The sequence below is a fragment of the Thalassophryne amazonica genome, chromosome 8 (genome assembly GCF_902500255.1).
Source record: "Thalassophryne amazonica chromosome 8, fThaAma1.1, whole genome shotgun sequence".
NCBI lineage: Eukaryota > Metazoa > Chordata > Actinopteri > Batrachoidiformes > Batrachoididae > Thalassophryne > Thalassophryne amazonica.
In genome coordinates this window covers 5,561,413-5,582,473 of record NC_047110.1, presented here as the reverse complement: position 1 = coordinate 5,582,473, position 21,061 = coordinate 5,561,413, and the positions used below count along the sequence as shown (strand labels likewise).

Sequence of the window (21,061 nt, the reverse complement as noted above, 5' to 3'; positions counted from 1 at the left end):
TTATTTAGAAAGAAATGATGCACTTCCGGTTCATGCCACATGTGGTCGATTCGGTTCCGGTTCAAGGGCTATCAACGTGGGTCCCGTGTGTTCTGTGGAGTTTGTGTGATAATCGGTGAATCGCGGTTATTAGGTGCCGTTCAGTGGGGACGATGGGTGAGTTCCGAGTACACCGGGTCCGGTTCTTTGACTACATGCCCAGCGCCGTCAGGACGGTGGCCTTTAACGGCAGCAGCCAGCGGCTGGCTGTGGTCCGGGAGCTCGGGGCGCTGGAGGTCTTCAACTTCAGCGACAACTACTTCCAAGAAAAGGTCAGAAACCGAGAGCAAAGAAGAGCAAACCAGAGAAAACGAAACACACACTGTTCATACAAAATGACTTTAATCAAACTGAAGCGACCAACGAGCTGAAACGATTAAGATTCTGATCTACGCAGGGACCGTCGACAAAGTGCAAACACGGAGAAACACGAAAAAAAAAAACCCACACTGTTATAAGATGTAATGTTTTACGTTATATTACTCAATAACTTCCCCGTTATAAGATGTAATGTTTTACGTTATATTATTCAATAACTTCCCCGTTATAAGATGTAATGTTTTACGTTATATTACTCAATAACTTCCCCGTTATAAGATGTAATGTTTTACGTTATATTACTCAATAACTTCCCCGTTATAAGATGTAATGTTTTACGTTATATTATTCAATAACTTCCCCGTTATAAGATGTAATGTTTTACGTTATATTACTCAATAACTTCCCGTTATAAGATGTAATGTTTTACATTATATTACTCAATAACTTCCCCGTTATAAGATGTAATGTTTTACATTATATTACTCAATAACTTCCCCGTTATAAGATGTAATGTTTTACGTTATATTACTCAATAACTTCCCCGTTATAAGATGTAATGTTTTACATTATATTATTCAATAACTTCCCCGTTATAAGATGTAATGTTTTACGTTATATTATTCAATAACTTCCCCGTTATAAGATGTAATGTTTTACGTTATATTATTCAATAACTTCCCCGTTATAAGATGTAATGTTTTACGTTATATTACTCAATAACTTCCCCGTTATAAGATGTAATGTTTTACATTATATTACTCAATAACTTCCCCGTTATAAGATGTTATATTACTCAATAACTTCCCGTTATAAGATGTAATGTTTTACATTATATTACTCAATAACTTCCCCGTTATAAGATGTTATATTACTCAATAACTTCCCCGTTATAAGATGTAATGTTTTACGTTATATTACTCAATAACTTCCCCGTTATAAGATGTAATGTTTTACGTTATATTACTCAATAACTTCCCCGTTATAAGATGTAATGTTTTACATTATATTACTCAATAACTTCCCCGTTATAAGATGTAATGTTTTACGTTATATTACTCAATAACTTCCCCGTTATAAGATGTAATGTTTTACATTATATTACTCAATAACTTCCCCGTTATAAGATGTAATGTTTTACGTTATATTACTCAATAACTTCCTCGTTATAAGATGTAATGTTTTACGTTATATTACTCAATAACTTCCCCGTTATAAGATGTAATGTTTTACGTTATATTACTCAATAACTTCCCCGTTATAAGATGTAATGTTTTACGTTATATTACTCAATAACTTCCCCGTTCTAAGATGTTATATTACTCAATAACCTCCCCGTTATAAGATGTAATGTTTTACATTATATTACTCAATAACTTCCCCGTTATAAGATGTTATATTACTCAATAACCTCCCCGTTATAAGATGTAATGTTTTACGTTATATTACTCAATAACTTCCCCGTTATAAGATGTAATGATTTACGTTATATTACTCAATAACTTCCCCGTTATAAGATGTTATATTACTCAATAACTTCCCCGTTATAAGATGTAATGTTTTACGTTATATTACTCAATAACTTCCCCCTTATAAGATGTAATGTTTTACATTATATTACTCAATAACTTCCCCGTTATAAGATGTAATGTTTTACGTTATATTACTCAATAACTTCCCCGTTATAAGATGTTATATTACTCAATAACTTCCCCGTTCTAAGATGTAATGTTTTACGTTATATTGCTCAATAACTTCCCCGTTATAAGATGTTACATTACTCAATAACTTCCCCGTTATAAGATGTAATGTTTTACATTATATTACTCAATAACTTCCCCATTATAAGATGTTATATTACTCAATAACTTCCCCGTTATAAGATGTAATGTTTTACATTATATTACTCAATAACTTCCCTGTTATAAGATGTAATGTTTTACGTTATATTACTCAATAACTTCCCTGTTATAAGATGTTATATTACTCAATAACTTCCCCGTTATAAGATGTAATGTTTTACGTTATATTACTCAATAACTTCCCCGTTATAAGATGTTATATTACTCAATAACTTCCCCGTTATAAGATGTAATGTTTTACATTATATTACTCAATAACTTCCCCGTTATAAGATGTAATGTTTTACGTTATATTACTCAATAACTTCCCCGTTATAAGATGTAATGTTTTACATTATATTACTCAATAACTTCCCCGTTATAAGATGTAATGTTTTACGTTATATTACTCAATAACTTCCCTGTTATAAGATGTTATATTACTCAATAACTTCCCCGTTATAAGATGTAATGTTTTACACTATATTACTCAATAACTTCCCCATTATAAGATGTAATGTTTTACGTTATATTACTCAATAACTTCCCCGTTATAAGATATAATGTTTTACGTTATATTACTCAATAACTTCCCCGTTATAAGATGTAATGTTTTACGTTATATTACTCAATAACTTCCCCGTTATAAGATGTAATGTTTTACGTTATATTATTCAATAACTTCCCCGTTATAAGATGCAATGTTTTACGTTATATTACTCAATAACTTCCCCCTTATAAGATGTAATGTTTTACGTTATATTACTCAATAACTTCCCCGTTATAAGATGTAATGTTTTACGTTATATTACTCAATAACTTCCCCGTTATAAGATGTAATGTTTTACGTTATATTACTCAATAACTTCCCCGTTATAAGATGTAATGTTTTACGTTATATTACTCAATAACTTCCCCGTTATAAGATGTAATGTTTTACGTTATATTACTCAATAACTTCCCCGTTATAAGATGTTATATTACTCAATAACTTCCCCGTTATAAGATGTAATGTTTTACGTTATATTACTCAATAACTTCCCCGTTATAAGATGTAATGTTTTACATTATATTACTCAATAACTTCCCCGTTATAAGATGTAATGTTTTACGTTATATTACTCAATAACTTCCCCGTTATAAGATGTAATGTTTTACGTTATATTACTCAATAACTTCCCCGTTATAAGATGTTATATTACTCAATAACTTCCTCGTTATAAGATGTAATGTTTTACGTTATATTACTCAATAACTTCCCCCTTATAAGATGTAATGTTTTACATTATATTACTCAATAACCTCCCCATTATAAGATGTAATGTTTTACGTTATATTACTCAATAACTTCCCCGTTATAAGATGTTATATTACTCAATAACTTCCCCGTTATAAGATGTAATGTTTTACATTATATTACTCAATAACTTCCCCCTTATAAGATGTAATGTTTTACGTTATATTACTCAATAACTTCCCTGTTATAAGATGTTATATTACTCAATAACTTCCTCGTTATAAGATGTAATGTTTTACGTTATATTACTCAATAACTTCCCCGTTATAAGATGTAATGTTTTACGTTATATTACTCAATAACTTCCCCGTTATAAGATGTAATGTTTTACGTTATATTACTCAATAACTTCCCCGTTCTAAGATGTTATATTACTCAATAACCTCCCCGTTATAAGATGTAATGTTTTACATTATATTACTCAATAACTTCCCCGTTATAAGATGTTATATTACTCAATAACCTCCCCGTTATAAGATGTAATGTTTTACGTTATATTACTCAATAACTTCCCCGTTATAAGATGTAATGATTTACGTTATATTACTCAATAACTTCCCCGTTATAAGATGTTATATTACTCAATAACTTCCCCGTTATAAGATGTAATGTTTTACGTTATATTACTCAATAACTTCCCCCTTATAAGATGTAATGTTTTACATTATATTACTCAATAACTTCCCCGTTATAAGATGTAATGTTTTACGTTATATTACTCAATAACTTCCCCGTTATAAGATGTTATATTACTCAATAACTTCCCCGTTATAAGATGTAATGTTTTACATTATATTACTCAATAACTTCCCCCTTATAAGATGTAATGTTTTACATTATATTACTCAATAACTTCCCCCTTATAAGATGTAATGTTTTACGTTATATTACTCAATAACTTCCCCGTTATAAGATGTAATGTTTTACATTATATTAATAACTTCCCCGTTATAAGATGTAATGTTTTACGTTATATTACTCAATAACTTCCCCGTTATAAGATGTTATATTACTCAATAACTTCCCCGTTATAAGATGTAATGTTTTACGTTATATTACTCAATAACTTCCCCGTTATAAGATGTTATATTACTCAATAACTTCCCCGTTCTAAGATGTAATGTTTTACGTTATATTGCTCAATAACTTCCCCGTTATAAGATGTTACATTACTCAATAACTTCCCCGTTATAAGATGTAATGTTTTACATTATATTACTCAATAACTTCCCCATTATAAGATGTTATATTACTCAATAACTTCCCCGTTATAAGATGTAATGTTTTACATTATATTACTCAATAACTTCCCTGTTATAAGATGTAATGTTTTACGTTATATTACTCAATAACTTCCCTGTTATAAGATGTTATATTACTCAATAACTTCCCCGTTATAAGATGTAATGTTTTACGTTATATTACTCAATAACTTCCCCGTTATAAGATGTTATATTACTCAATAACTTCCCCGTTATAAGATGTAATGTTTTACATTATATTACTCAATAACTTCCCCGTTATAAGATGTAATGTTTTACGTTATATTACTCAATAACTTCCCCGTTATAAGATGTAATGTTTTACATTATATTACTCAATAACTTCCCCGTTATAAGATGTAATGTTTTACGTTATATTACTCAATAACTTCCCCGTTATAAGATGTTATATTACTCAATAACTTCCCCGTTATAAGATGTAATGTTTTACACTATATTACTCAATAACTTCCCCATTATAAGATGTAATGTTTTACGTTATATTACTCAATAACTTCCCCGTTATAAGATATAATGTTTTACGTTATATTACTCAATAACTTCCCCGTTATAAGATGTAATGTTTTACGTTATATTACTCAATAACTTCCCCGTTATAAGATGTAATGTTTTACGTTATATTATTCAATAACTTCCCCGTTATAAGATGCAATGTTTTACGTTATATTACTCAATAACTTCCCCCTTATAAGATGTAATGTTTTACGTTATATTACTCAATAACTTCCCCGTTATAAGATGTAATGTTTTACGTTATATTACTCAATAACTTCCCCGTTATAAGATGTAATGTTTTACGTTATATTACTCAATAACTTCCCCGTTATAAGATGTTATATTACTCAATAACTTCCCCGTTATAAGATGTAATGTTTTACGTTATATTACTCAATAACTTCCCCGTTATAAGATGTAATGTTTTACATTATATTACTCAATAACTTCCCCGTTATAAGATGTAAAGTTTTACGTTATATTACTCAATAACTTCCCCGTTATAAGATGTAATGTTTTACGTTATATTACTCAATAACTTCCCCGTTATAAGATGTTATATTACTCAATAACTTCCTCGTTATAAGATGTAATGTTTTACGTTATATTACTCAATAACTTCCCCCTTATAAGATGTAATGTTTTACATTATATTACTCAATAACCTCCCCGTTATAAGATGTAATGTTTTACGTTATATTACTCAATAACTTCCCCGTTATAAGATGTTATATTACTCAATAACTTCCCCGTTATAAGATGTAATGTTTTACATTATATTACTCAATAACTTCCCCCTTATAAGATGTAATGTTTTACGTTATATTACTCAATAACTTCCCCCTTATAAGATGTAATGTTTTACATTATATTACTCAATAACTTCCCCTTTATAAGATGTAATGTTTTACGTTATATTACTCAATAACTTCCCCGTTATAAGATGTTATATTACTCAATAACTTCCCCGTTATAAGATGTAATGTTTTACATTATATTACTCAATAACTTCCCCGTTATAAGATGTTATATTACTCAATAACTTCCCCGTTATAAGATGTAATGTTTTACATTATATTACTCAATAACTTCCCCCTTATAAGATGTAATGTTTTACGTTATATTACTCAATAACTTCCCCGTTATAAGATGTTATATTACTCAATAACTTCCCCGTTATAAGATGTAATGTTTTACATTATATTACTCAATAACTTCCCCGTTATAAGATGTAATGTTTTACGTTATATTACTCAATAACTTCCCCGTTATAAGATGTTATATTACTCAATAACTTCCCCGTTATAAGATGTAATGTTTTACGTTATATTACTCAATAACTTCCCTGTTATAAGATGTTATATTACTCAATAACTTCCCCGTTATAAGATGTAATGTTTTACGTTATATTACTCAATAACTTCCCCGTTATAAGATGTTATATTACTCAATAACGTCCCCGTTATAAGATGTAATGTTTTACATTATATTACTCAATAACTTCCCCGTTATAAGATGTAATGTTTTACATTATATTACTCAATAACTTCCCCGTTATAAGATGTAATGTTTTACGTTATATTACTCAATAACTTCCCCGTTATAAGATGTAATGTTTTACGTTATATTACTCAATAACTTCCCCGTTATAAGATGTAATGTTTTACATTATATTACTCAATAACTTCCCCGTTATAAGATGTAATGTTTTACATTATATTACTCAATAACTTCCCCGTTATAAGATGTTATATTACTCAATAACTTCCCCGTTATAAGATGTAATGTTTTACATTATATTACTCAATAACTTCCCTGTTATAAGATGTAATGTTTTACGTTATATTACTCAATAACTTCCCTGTTGTAAGATGTTATATTACTCAATAACTTCCCCGTTATAAGATGTAATGTTTTACGTTATATTACTCAATAACTTCCCCGTTATAAGATGTTATATTACTCAATAACTTCCCCGTTATAAGATGTAATGTTTTACATTATATTACTCAATAACTTCCCCGTTATAAGATGTAATGTTTTACGTTATATTACTCAATAACTTCCCCGTTATAAGATGTAATGTTTTACATTATATTACTCAATAACTTCCCCGTTATAAGATGTAATGTTTTACATTATATTACTCAATAACTTCCCCGTTATAAGATGTAATGTTTTACGTTATATTACTCAATAACTTCCCCGTTATAAGATGTTATATTACTCAATAACTTCCCCGTTATAAGATGTAATGTTTTACATTATATTACTCAATAACTTCCCCGTTATAAGATGTAATGTTTTACGTTATATTACTCAATAACTTCCCCGTTATAAGATATAATGTTTTACGTTATATTACTCAATAACTTCCCCGTTATAAGATGTAATGTTTTACGTTATATTACTCAATAACTTCCCCGTTATAAGATATAATGTTTTACGTTATATTACTCAATAACTTCCCCCTTATAAGATGTAATGTTTTACGTTATATTACTCAATAACTTCCCCGTTATAAGATGTTATATTACTCAATAACTTCCCCGTTATAAGATGTAATGTTTTACATTATATTACTCAATAACTTCCCCGTTATAAGATGTAATGTTTTACGTTATATTACTCAATAACTTCCCCGTTATAAGATGCAATGTTTTACATTATATTACTCAATAACTTCCCCCTTATAAGATGTAATGTTTTACGTTATATTACTCAATAACTTCCCCGTTATAAGATGTTATATTACTCAATAACTTCCCTGTTATAAGATGCAATGTTTTACGTTATATTACTCAATAGCTTCCCCCTTATAAGATGTAATGTTTTACGTTATATTACTCAATAACTTCCCCGTTATAAGATGTTATATTACTCAATAACTTCTCCGTTATAAGATGCAATGTTTTACATTATATTACTCAATAACTTCCCCCTTATAAGATGTAATGTTTTACGTTATATTACTCAATAACTTCCCCGTTATAAGATGTTATATTACTCAATAACTTCCCCGTTATAAGATGCAATGTTTTACGTTATATTACTCAGTAGCTTCCTCCTTATAAGATGCAATGTTTTACGTTATATTACTCAATAACTTCCCCGTTATAAGATTTTACTGAGAGAGAGGGAAAATATAATTTACAGGGCTTGTATCATTTTAAAATTGCTGGTGCAATGTGTGGCCCTAGAATATGGAATAACCTGACGGATCAACTCAAACGATGTACAAATATCAATCAATCAATATGTCATTGTTGTTTTGGACTATGTGTGTGTGTGTGTGTGTGTGTGTGTGTGTGTGCTGAATAAATTCATTCATTCATTCATTCATTCACATTATATTACTCAGTAACTTCACTGTTATTAGGTCCAGTGTGAGTCTGCCCCTCGTGGGCACACTCCGTTCTTAACTCTTGCTATTTTGGAGTGATTATTTAGGTGCTTGGACCATGGCCCGCATCCAGGCAGACTTGAGTAGGCACAAGTCTGCAGAGGCTGTGTGCTTTGAACAGGCTCTGTTCACATGACCAGATTTACGCAGTTATTACTGTAAGAACAAGTCACCATGACCGTAAATCTGCATTTAAGATCACTGTTCTTGTGCATGGAAGGGGTCCACGGATCACCCGCAGGGTTCTCACCAGGATTTTTTCACAGCATGGGGGGAACTTAGCAGGGCATAGCCACGCAATGAGTTTGCAAGTATTGTCAGAGGGTCCGGGGGCATCCCCCTGAGAAAATGTTTAAATTTATAACCCTTTGAAACACTTTTTCCTGCATTTTGAGGTCCACTTTGTCTTCCGAATTTTAACGTTAAATAACGTGCGACATGTCCTTTATAAAGATTAAAAAATAAACAAAGAAAAGCCCCCCTATGCTGGTTAAATCACAGAATAGGGAATACAGATCACATCATGGGGGCCCCTATGCTCATCTGCGCTGGTGAGAACCCTCCCCCATAAGCTGTTCCACCACCACATTTTAGTCAGGAAAATGCCATCATTGAATAATGGAATAACTGATTGCTTAAATCTGATCATTAAATCCTTGTAAACTATATCTTGTCTTTGTGGGACAGAAAAAGCAAATAAATAAATGAAAAGTTGTGGGGTTGATTTAGGACAGACTTTTTGTTCAGATGACCTCAGACATTTGAAGCTGCGTGACGATCCGACATGATCTACTTGTATCCCTTCTTTCTGCAGGACCATAGATTGTTGGAACCCTGGACTGCAGCTGGTGTAAGCCCATGCTGGTAGTTGCTTCTTAATCTGATGTGATTGTGTGCAGGTGATCCCTGGACAGGACGGACGGGCTGTCGAGGCCGTCTGCTGGGTGGGTCAGCGACTCTTTGCTGCTGGTCTGAATGGAGAGATTCTGGAGTATGACCTGGACAACCTAGAGTCGAGGTACAGGGTGGAGGCCTATGGAGGACCTATCTGGACCGTCGTCGGCAACAACCAGGGAACACTGCTCGCGGTCAGTCAGCTGCTGCTGGAATTTCTGATACTGATGATTTTAATCCCATGAAACATCATTGTTTATACTTGTTATTCTACACAGCAGGGTTTGTCTGTGCTGATATATGAAACGTGGACCCGTAGCACCAAATCAGCTGTCATCAAATACTCTATGATCACAGCTGTAAACATTCCTAGGCTTTGGAAAGGTTTTGGTATTGGTAACTTGTAAAGTGCAGCCCTGCACATGAGGGAATTGGTCGATAAATAAGTTTGTTCCTGCCTGTTTAACATGATAACCAGGGTTGGGCACTGAGATCCATTACCAGTATATTCCTGGTTTCTCTGCTATTGGTATCTACTGAATTTGGTCACAATGCAGATTTTGGTGTCGTACACCCGAATGAACCTAGAAACAAAATAATCAAACTGAATGGAACTAACACATGCCGTACAGGGGGTCTTCTAAACCAGGTAATGGGCGCTACATCTTCTTTTTACTCTTCGTGTGCCCCCTCTTTTACCAAAATGCCAATTTAATAACCAGAGTCCAGCATACTGATTCATGTGACCAAGATAGACGCATCAGTCTCTGATGCTACAGGTAGCAGATGTGCTTCACAATAAAAGCATTTTTACCCGTGAAAGTCACAGTGTTATTGAGGCAGAATAACATAATAATGACCAGAGTTTCCCAGTGATTTTAGTCCCATCTGAATGCACCGTGTCGGTCTTCTTTACGGACTGTGTGGTTCCGTGTTTGTAAAGATTCTGTTGTGATTTTTATTTTTTATTTTTTACCTTCTGTAAAATGATCCATAGGCATGACCTCATGTTACATCTCATCAGTAAAATCTGGTGGAAAAGGAGTTTTCTGTTGTTTATGTCAAGCATGGAGCTGCTTAAAGAGTCATGTGAAGATAATCAGCTCACCAACAGCAGAGATGTGACATTCACATATTTCTTTAGAATTTCTGTATCAACCTGTTGACACACATGTTGGCTTCAAAATCATGTTTATCATGGTTACATCAGCACCTCCTGTCTTTGTGCGTTCTTTCTCTGTGTGTTTTCACACCACGTGTTGCACTTATGGCATGCACCACACACCGCTGCATGCAGATAAAAACATATAGCAACACATGAAACGCAGAGTCAGTGTGACGGAACACTTTTGTTTAATGCTTTGTGACGTCTTCAGACCACCTGCTCTGCTTTGGCACACACAGCATGCACCGCCACACAGAGCACAAAGACACAAAAAACAATGAACAAAGCTGGAAGCCGACACGACTTAAAGCTGGAAGATAAAAAGTGACTGTCAACATTAGGGATGGGTATCGATAAGATTTTATCGATATCTAAACCTTTTTTGATTCGATTCCCTTATCGATACCGCTTGTGAATTTTTTGTGTACTAAAAATAGGCTTTACGGGTTTTCTATGTGAGCGGGTCAAAGAGCTTTTTCTTATTGTGCACCTGTTCTGTGGAATGGTCTTCCTGTGACCGTGAGGCAGTTGAAGTCCGTGGACATTTTTAAATCAAGACTTAAAGCCTGTTTTTATTATTTCTTATGAATAGTTTTTATTTTTATCTGTTTTATTCTTTTACTTTTACTTACTGTTTTTAATTATGTATTCAAATTTTTTTAATTTTTATTTATTTATTTAAATTTTTTTATGTTTAACTGTTCTATGTGAGGTGCCTTGAGACAGCTTTTGTTGTGATTTGGTGCTTTATAAGCCAATTAAATTGAAATTGAACAACATTTTATTGAGTCTTAAAGTAAATAAATATGAAATTGGTCACTGGATCCTTAAACTTTGGACATAATAAACTCTACATGGTAGATCCTTGATCTCTGGACATAAATAGAAATAAACAAAATCTGTAGTTTTTCTCAAACATTTCCTTTCAGACATTATTGGCATGAATGTCTTTCCATACATCTGAGCTGAGCTCTTACAGCTGTGCTGCACATTAGGATGTAATTTATAAAGAATGCAGGACGTCTCATTTTGGGAGGAAAAAAATGTTTTAGTCGATTGTAGTTCATTGTCTGTATTACAACGTTTATAAAGAGGTGTCATTTTATTTAAAGCGGCGATTCGTTTTGAAGTTATTAATTTCAACCGGACTCTGTCTCGGCAGAGAGCCGCTCAGCGTTTGGAGCTGTGCCAACAGAATGTTTTTTTTTTGGCGGCTTTGAGTCCCAGTTAGTGACTCTAATCCACACAAAAGTGACTCACAAAATTTTAATGGCTTTGAGAGGTGTTAAGAAGCGGACTTGCCGTTTCTGAAGAGCAGCGAATCAAAGAATCAACAAACTAGTGGATCAAAGCATTGTTTCATTGGTTCACGCTTCAAAGTGGTGTCACGATGCAGAAACGGTTGATTACAGAGCCGCTACAGGGTCTGTAATCAATGTAGAGGAATGATCATTTCCCCGACAAACACCCTCAAAAACAACAGCCGCTCTGAAGGACCGATAAGGGAATCGTTAAGCAAAAAGGCTATTGATAACGGTGTATCGAATCATTTCTTAACGATACTCGAAAAGAACCGGTTCTCGATACCCAACCCTAGTCAACATGCAGGGGTGGTGACCAAGCAGTTCGTGCGCTTGTTTCCGGTGTCACAGACCGAATGGTCCCCTTAAAAATCAGTCCGCACCTGCCTTCACTGTGCATGCGTCATTTTGGAGCGTCAGCAGTATTTCACTGATTATCACCTCGTTTCTGCCTCAAACTGCCTCCACTCATCATCTGTCTCAGTGACAGTTATCTGAAGCTTTTGTACAACAGTCATTTCTACATAAATTCAGCATTATTTCATAATAACAGATGGAGGAAGCGATCAGAGCACCACAACAATGACGAGCTGCTCCTGTTGCGTTCACTGCGCCTTCGTCATTTCAAATCGTCACTGATTATCGACTCCTTTCTGCTTAAAACGGACTAATTTCTTCTTAAAACTGACTTTAGAATGATTTAAGAGGTTTTACTTTGTCATCTGATGGTTAATAATCACTTTATTACCTTTGATCGCTTTGGATAAAGTGAGTCAGATTCAGAGAGTCAGACTCAGACGAGCTGCTGTGGTCCCAAATGACGCATGCGCAATGAAGGCAGGGAGGACCAATTTTTAGGGGAGGACCATTTGAGTCTGCGAGACTGGTGCAGAAGGTTCCCAGTTTAAAGCCACCCCTGCCCGTTCTCCATGTCTGTGGAGTTTCATCAAGAAGCTCATCTGGTGTAAAACTTGTGCCAAGTCAACATGTGGATCCAACATGTGGGTCCAACATGTGGATCTGCTGTGGCTGATCTGAGGGGGCTGCGGTGATCCTCTGCGCTTAGGTGCTGCGGAGGTCCTCTGCGCTGAGGTGCCGCGGTGGTCCCCTGCGCTGAGGTGCCGCGGTGGACCTCTGCGCTGAGGTGCCGCAGTGGTCCCCTGCGCTGAGGTGCCGCGCTGGTCCTCTGCGCTGAGGTGCCGCGCTGGTCCTCTGCGCTGAGGTGCCGCGCTGGTCCTCTGCGCTGAGGTGCCGCCGTGGTCCTCTGCGCTGAGGTGCCGCCGTGGTCCTCTGCGCTGAGGTGCCGCCGTGGTCCTCTGCGCTGAGGTGCCGCCGTGGTCCTCTGCGCTGAGGTGCCGCCGTGGTCCTCTGCGCTGAGGTGCCGCGGTGGTCCTCTGCGCTGAGGTGCCGCTGTGGTCCTCTGCGCTGAGGTGCTGCGGTCCTCCGCGCTGAGGCGCTGCCATTCTCCACGCTGAGGCTTCAAAGTGAGAGATGGAAGTTGATACTTGATAAACAGGCCTGATGTTTTTTTTTTTGTTTTTTTTTCTTTCCTGTTTTCCAGGTTGGCTGTGAGGACGGGTCAGTGAAGATGTTTGAAATACTGGCGGACAGGATTCAGTTTCAAAGAAACCTCGACAGGCAGAAAGGTAATGAACAAATCAAACGGAGTGTGTTTGAGTCATGGTTTTTGCTTTGTAGCTGAGCCTTCCCCCCCACAAAAAAAACAAACAAAAAAAACAGAGTCCTCCAGCTTGGAGTGCAGTTCTGTCTCCCCCTTCTGGCCTCAGGACCAGCAGATGATTAAAAACAAAAAGTCTTGCATGTCTTCCCTTTTAATTTTGAATTGATTAATTAATTGATGTAACCAGTATTGATTGGCTCACAGCTCTGACCTGCTCGAACACATCATGAGTGAAGGTCTTTCTGTTTCCGTCCCACTTTGCTCTTTCAGGTCGTGTCATGTGTCTGTCCTGGCATCCGTCTGGCACGCTCATCGCTGCTGGGATGATTGACATGATCAGAGTCTTCGATGCTGATTCGGGTAAGAGGAAACAAATGACGTGCTGCACTCGGCGGTGCACATCCACTTCACCTGGTACACCAAGGTATGAACACAGGGAACGTTTGTGTCTTGGTCACATGAATCAATATTCCAGATCTTTTTTGGAAGACATGGATGCGGCATTCACCGGACCAAGGACGAAAAGAACCGTCAGCAATATGTCCAAAATCCAGCGTCTGTCATGGTATGGAGTCGTGTCCGTCCTCTTGCATGAAGTAATTTCTGCTTCTGTGATGGATTCATGCAGAAAAGTACGCTGAGATTGTGGAACGACACATGATGCCATCAAGACCAGTTCAGCAACATCCGGTTGATCAAGACATTGCAAAGCCACTTTTTGTGCACATTACAAAAGCGTGGCTGCTGAAGGAAAAGGGGGTGGATACTGACCTCTCCCGCCTGCGGTCCTGACCTGTCTCAAACTGCGGTACTGACCTGTCTCAAACTGCGGTACTGACCTGTCCCTGCCTGCGGTGCTGACCTGTCTCAAACTGCGGTACTGACCTGTCCCTGCCTGCGGTGCTGACGTGTCTCAAACTGCGGTACTGACCTGTCCCTGCCTGCGGTACTGACCTGTCTCAAACTGCGGTACTGACCTGTCTCAAACTGCGGTACTGACCTGTCTCAAACTGCGGTGCTGACCTGTCCCAAACTGCGGTGCTGACCTGTCCCAAACTGCGGTGCTGACCTGTCCCTGCCTGCGGTGCCGACGTGTCTCAAACTGCGGTGCTGACCTGTCCCTGCCTGCGGTGCCGACGTGTCTCAAACTGCGGTGCTGACCTGTCCCTGCCTGCGGTGCCGACGTGTCTCAAACTGCGGTGCTGACCTGTCCCTGCCTGCGGTGCCGACGTGTCTCAAACTGCGGTACTGACCTGTCCCCAACAGAGAATGTTTGGAGACGTATGAAACAATGATGACGACTCCGTACATTTTGAGATGTGTTTGTGGAAAGAACTGAACAAAATGACACCTGAAACACTTCATCTCTCGGTGTCGTCAATGGACAAAATGTCTTTTAAATGTGAGAAGGAATAGCAGCATTACAGTGCGGTAAAAGTTTTAGCATCCCGCCTTTATTTGGAATGAATAATGCAGGATTGGATGAATATTAATGAAGCTGACCACATGAAATATTTTGGGTTTGTACAGTCTGCAATCAAATAGAGGTCAAAGTTCATGTAATAGACACTTTATTTGGGGGGGGATTTCCATCCTGTCCCCTCTTTGTGATTTGGGTTTGTATGTCATAGGTGCTGATCCGTGTGTCATGCTGGTGTTTTTGAGGTGTCGTGTTCTGTACTGGTTGCAGCTTGTTTCTCTGCTGTGCCGTGACGAAGCCGCTGCATGCCGTCGCAGAGCGTTACTGCTGAATGGAACAACGCTTTGTCACCTCATGCACATCAGAGGGGTTGTAGGAACTCTGCTGGTGGATGTTGTCCTGTGTCAGTTTGGCTCAGAACCCTCACCCACTTGGTTTACACGACCACAGTTAACGTCACTTCTAAAGCACACGGACGTGATAGGAGCAGTCGATTGTTGCCGTGGTTACACACCGTGAAGTCCAACAGGAGAGGAAGTGTGTACCCAGTGGCAGTGCTTTATATTCCGCTTTCTTTCAGGTCACGCCACGCACCGACTGCTGGTGGACAGAGGTTCGAGGGCGTCCAAGAGCAGAGACGTGGTTGTGTGGAGCGTCCTCTTTCTGTCTGACCACACCGTGGTCAGCGCAGATTCAGCGGGGAAGGTCCAGTTCTGGGACGGACTCATGGGAACACTCATCCAGACTCACGTGATAACAAACTGGGATGTTCTGGTCCTGGCTGTTTCTCCGGTAAGTTTGGGATTATTAAAATGTTTATTCATTCATTTTCTTTCGCTTTTCTGGGTCAGGGTCCCGGTGGCAGCATGCGAAGCAGCTCGTCCCACTCTTCCCTATCCCCTGCTGTCCTCTAACTCTTCCTTGTTTGTCTGCCTTGTTTGACTATCACTGTTGTTTTTTGCCAGTCTCCGTCTTCTCATATTTTCCTGTATGTCTTCATTCCAGCACCACATCTCCTTGTCTTCCCTGTCTCTGTCCATGAGTCACATCCACCACCTTCCAAGCCATCTCACTCACCACTTCTGCAGTATTATCACAGTCTACGTTGCTTTATCGCCTTATATTGTTCTTCTCTCCTTGTGCATCCTTAAAAAAGAAAACAAATGTATGGACAAAAGAGAAATTAGAAACACTGGACATATGACTTGAAATATTTGACTGTGTGAGGCAACGTTTAATTGTCAAAACACTCAGAATCCTCACAACATATTTTGTTTTAATTTTTTGTTTTTGTGCTCATACAGCCGAGGGTATTTTAGCATTGTTATATTTTGTTTATATGTAATGACTCTAGAATATGTAAGTTCTTCTCTTTCCAGGATAATCAACTTATTTATTTATTACTTTTTCATGATATACTATTTTTTTGAGATGGGTACAGTCTCTGATTTTCCTCTTTGTTTCGTCTTTTCTACAGTATGTAGGCCACCTGCGTACACCTTCTTCCGCTCTGTCACCCTGTGCTCCTCTTTCTTCCTAAAATAAGTATTAAGACAGACATTTCCATTGTCTTGCAGAATCCACCACCATCTATCCTTCGTCATTCCTGTCCTTGACACCATATCTCCCTATTACTTCCTCATCACCTCTGTTCCCTTCACCACCATGCCCGTTGAGGTCCGTTCTAATCACCACTCTTTCATCCAAATTTAACATCACACCACTTGGGCTTATCCCCTGATGACATTCATCATCACCCATTCAGTTTCAACCTTACCCTTATTGCCCCCTTCTTTAATTTTTGCACTCTGGCTGCCACTCCTTTAAATAATCATCAGTGGCCAGTTTGATCTCTGCGGATTTTTTTGGATCCACCATTAATGTTTTTTCTTGTGGCTGTTTGAAACAGAGGTGACATCAGATAATACTCAGGTTAGGTTGACGATACAAAGCGCCCTCTGTTGAGTGAGACATGTACTACATGCCCACCTCATTTCCACCAGCAACTGATGTTGTTGATCTTTGTGTGAATCTTGTTAACAGGATGAGAGCAGTCTAATAGCTGGAACATCAGAGGGCACCGTGGTCCAGTTCCAGCTCCTCTCCTCCACTGTGGACCAGCAAGACAAGAACTGGATCAGAACCAGGACCTTTAAAAACCACACGCATGATGTCCGTGCTCTGGCTCACACTGACACTGCTGTGGTTTCTGGAGGTTAGTGTTTAATGTTCCACGCAGTGGTGGGCACAGTTCCGATAATCCGATAACAGATAATTATCGAAGATAATGTTTTCATTATCGGATTATCTTTTAAGATAACTTTAAAGACCATCATCGGACTAATTATCTTCCGATGAATTTTTGTCCGATAACTTTTAAACCGATAAACAAAATAAACAAAGCTGAACAGTGACAAGCATTTTTAAAATTAGTTCAGCACCCACCTGTTAAAAGTTTTGTACCAGACGCACAGTTATCAATCAATTTCAATCAATTTTATTTATATAGCGCCAAATCACAACAAACAGTTGCCCCAAGGCGCTTTATATTGTAAGGCAAGGCCATACAATAATTACGTAAAAACCCCAATGGTCAAAACGACCCCCTGTGAGCAAGCACTTGGCGACAGTGGGAAGGAAAAACTCCCTTTTAACAGGAAGAAACCTCCAGCAGAACCAGGCTCAGGGAGGGGCAGTCTTCTGCTGGGACTGGTTGGGGCTGAGGGAGAGAACCAGGAAAAAGACATGCTGTGGAGGGGAGCAGAGATCAATCACTAATGATTAAATGCAGACTGGTGCATACAGAGCAAAAAGAGAAAGAAACACTCAGTGCATTATGGGAACCCCCCAGCAGTCTAAGTCTATAGCAGCATAACTAAGGGATGGTTCAGGGTCACCTGATCCAGCCCTAACTATAAGCTTTAGCAAAAAGGAAAGTTTTAAGCCTAATCTTAAAAGTAGAGAGGGTGTCTGTCTCCCTGATCTGAATTGGGAGCTGGTTCCACAGGAGAGGAGCCTGAAAGCTGAAGGCTCTGCCTCCCATTCTACTCTTACAAACCCTAGGAACTACAAGTAAGCCTGCAGTCTGAGAGCGAAGCGCTCTATTGGGGTGATATGGTACTATGAGGTCCCTAAGATAAGAAGGGACCTGATTATTCAAAACCTTATAAGTAAGAAGAAGAATTTTAAATTCTATTCTAGAATTAACAGGAAGCCAATGAAGAGAGGCCAATATGGGTGAGATATGCTCTCTCCTTCTAGTCCCCATCAGTACTCTAGCTGCAGCATTTTGAATTAACTGAAGGCTTTTCAGGGAACTTTTAGGACAACCTGATAATAATGAATTACAATAGTCCAGCCTAGAGGAAATAAATGCATGAATTAGTTTTTCAGCATCACTCTGAGACAGGACCTTTCTCATTTTAGAGATATTGCGTAAATGCAAAAAAGCAGTCTTACATATTTGTTTAATATGCGCTTTGAATGACATATCCTGATCAAAAATGACTCCAAGATTTCTCACAGTATTACTAGAGGTCAGGGTAATGCCATCCAGAGTAAGGATCTGGTTAGACACCATGTTTCTAAGATTTGTGGGGCCAAGTACAATAACTTCAGTTTTATCTGAGTTTAAAAGCAGGAAATTAGAGGTCATCCATGTCCTTATGTCTGTAAGACAATCCTGCAGTTTAGCTAATTGGTGTGTGTCCTCTGGCTTCATGGATAGATAAAGCTGGGTATCATCTGCGTAACAATGAAAATTTAAGCAATGCCGTCTAATAATACTGCCTAAAGGAAGCATGTATAAAGTGAATAAAATTGGTCCTAGCACAGAACCTTGTGGAACTCCATAATTAACCTTAGTCTGTGAAGAAGATTCCCCATTTACATGAACAAATTGTAATCTATTAGATAAATATGATTCAAACCACTGCAGTGCAGTGCCTTTAATACCTATGGCATGCTCTAATCTCTGTAATAAAATTTTATGGTCAACAGTATCAAAAGCAGCACTGAGGTCTAACAGAACTAGCACAGAGATGAGTCCACTGTCTGAGGCCATAAGAAGATCATTTGTAACCTTCACTAATGCTGTTTCTGTACTATAATGAATTCTAAAACCTGACTGAAACTCTTCAAATAGACCATTCCTCTGCAGATGATCAGTTAGCTGTTTTACAACTACCCTTTCAAGAATTTTTGAGAGAAAAGGAAGGTTGGAGATTGGCCTGTAATTAGCTAAGATAGCTGGGTCAAGTGATGGCTTTTTAAGTAATGGTTTAATTACTGCCACCTTAAAAGCCTGTGGTACATAGCCAACTAATAAAGATAGACTGATCATATTTAAGATCCAAGCATTAAATAATGGTAGGGCTTCCTTGAGCAGCCTGGTAGGAATGGGGTCTAAGGCTAAGTGAAGATCTTCTAAATTAGTGAGACGCCATTTCCTCTCAAACTTATGGGTTATCTGCTTTAAGCTGCGAGTTTGTGAGTTATACCACGGAGTCAGGCACTTCTGATTTAAAGCTCTCTTTTTCAGAGGAGCTACAGCATCCAAAGTTGTCTTCAATGAGGATGTAAAACTATTGACGAGATACTCTATCTCCCTTACAGAGTTTAGGTAGCTACTCTGCACTGTGTTGGTATATGGCATTAGAGAACATAAAGAAGGAATCATATCCTTAAACCTAGTTACAGCGCTTTCTGAAAGACTTCTAGTGTAATGAAACTTATTCCCCACTGCTGGGTAGTCCATCAGAGTAAATGTAAATGTTATTAAGAAATGATCAGACAGAAGGGAGTTTTCAGGGAATACTGTTAAGTCTTCAATTTCCATACCATAAGTCAGAACAAGATCTAAGATATGACTAAAGTGGTGGGTGGACTCATTTACAATTTGAGCAAAGCCAATTCAGTCTAATAATAGATTAAATGCAGTGTTGAGGCTGTCATTCTCAGCATCTGTGTGGATGTTAAAATCGCCCACTATAATTATCTTATCTGAGCTAAGCACTAAGTCAGACAAAAGTTCTGAAAATTCACAGAGAAACTCACAGTAACGACCAGGTGGACGATAGATAATAACAAATAAAACTGGATTTTGGGACTTCCAATTTGGATGGACAAGACTAAGAGTCAAGCTTTCAAATGAATTAAAGCTCTGTTTGGGTTTTTGATTAATTAATAAGCTGGAATTGAAGATTGCTGCTAATCCTCCGCCTCGGCCCGTGCTACGAGCGTTCTGGCAGTTAGTGTGACTCGGGGGTGTTGACTCATTTAAACTAACATAGTCATCCTGCTGTAACCAGGTTTCTGTAAGGCAGAATAAATCAATATGTTGATCAATTATTATATCATTTACTAACAGGGACTTAGAAGAGAGAGACCTAATGTTTAATAGACCACATTTAACTGTTTTAGTCTGTGGTGCAGTTGAAGGTGCTATATTATTTTTTCTTTTTGAATTTTTATGCTTAAATAGATTTTATTGGTAGTCTGGGAGCAGGCACCGTCTCTACGGGGATGGGGTAATGAGGGGATGGCAGGGGGAGAGAAGCTGCAGAGAGGTGTGTAAGACTACAACTCTGCTTCCTGGTCCCAACCCTGGATAGTCACGGTTTGGAGGATTTAAGAAAATTGGCCAGATTTCTAGAAATGAGAGCTGCTCCATTCAAAGTGGGATGGATGCCATCTCTCCTAACAAGACCAGGTTTTCCCCAGAAGCTTTGCCAATTATCTATGAAGCCCACCTCATTTTTTATAACCTTTGCAAACAGAAGAGAACTGCTTGTATAAAAATCATCTCAATCCTCTGCAGACAAAGGAAAAACAACCCCAAAAAGAAAAAAAAAAACATTTCCTTTAACACTACTGATATGCTGGCAATATGACCTAAGTCATCCAGAGGCATACATTTTTAACTT

The 21,061-nt window shown here is 37.7% G+C and overlaps 1 protein-coding gene across 1 annotated transcript in view; it reads left to right on the top strand.

Moving 5' to 3' along the window:
* The first annotated feature begins 55 nt into the window (after nucleotides 1-55).
* The window catches only part of utp4 (UTP4 small subunit processome component), a 58,268-nt gene continuing 37,262 nt past the window's right edge, over nucleotides 56-21,061 (top strand). Inside the window, exons 1-6 of the mRNA XM_034175699.1 lie at nucleotides 56-311; nucleotides 9,576-9,764; nucleotides 13,598-13,682; nucleotides 13,988-14,077; nucleotides 15,718-15,929; nucleotides 17,181-17,352. Of these exons, the coding sequence (XP_034031590.1) occupies nucleotides 153-311; nucleotides 9,576-9,764; nucleotides 13,598-13,682; nucleotides 13,988-14,077; nucleotides 15,718-15,929; nucleotides 17,181-17,352 (907 nt within the window). The 5' untranslated portion in view covers nucleotides 56-152. The remainder of the gene's footprint in view (nucleotides 312-9,575; nucleotides 9,765-13,597; nucleotides 13,683-13,987; nucleotides 14,078-15,717; nucleotides 15,930-17,180; nucleotides 17,353-21,061) is intronic.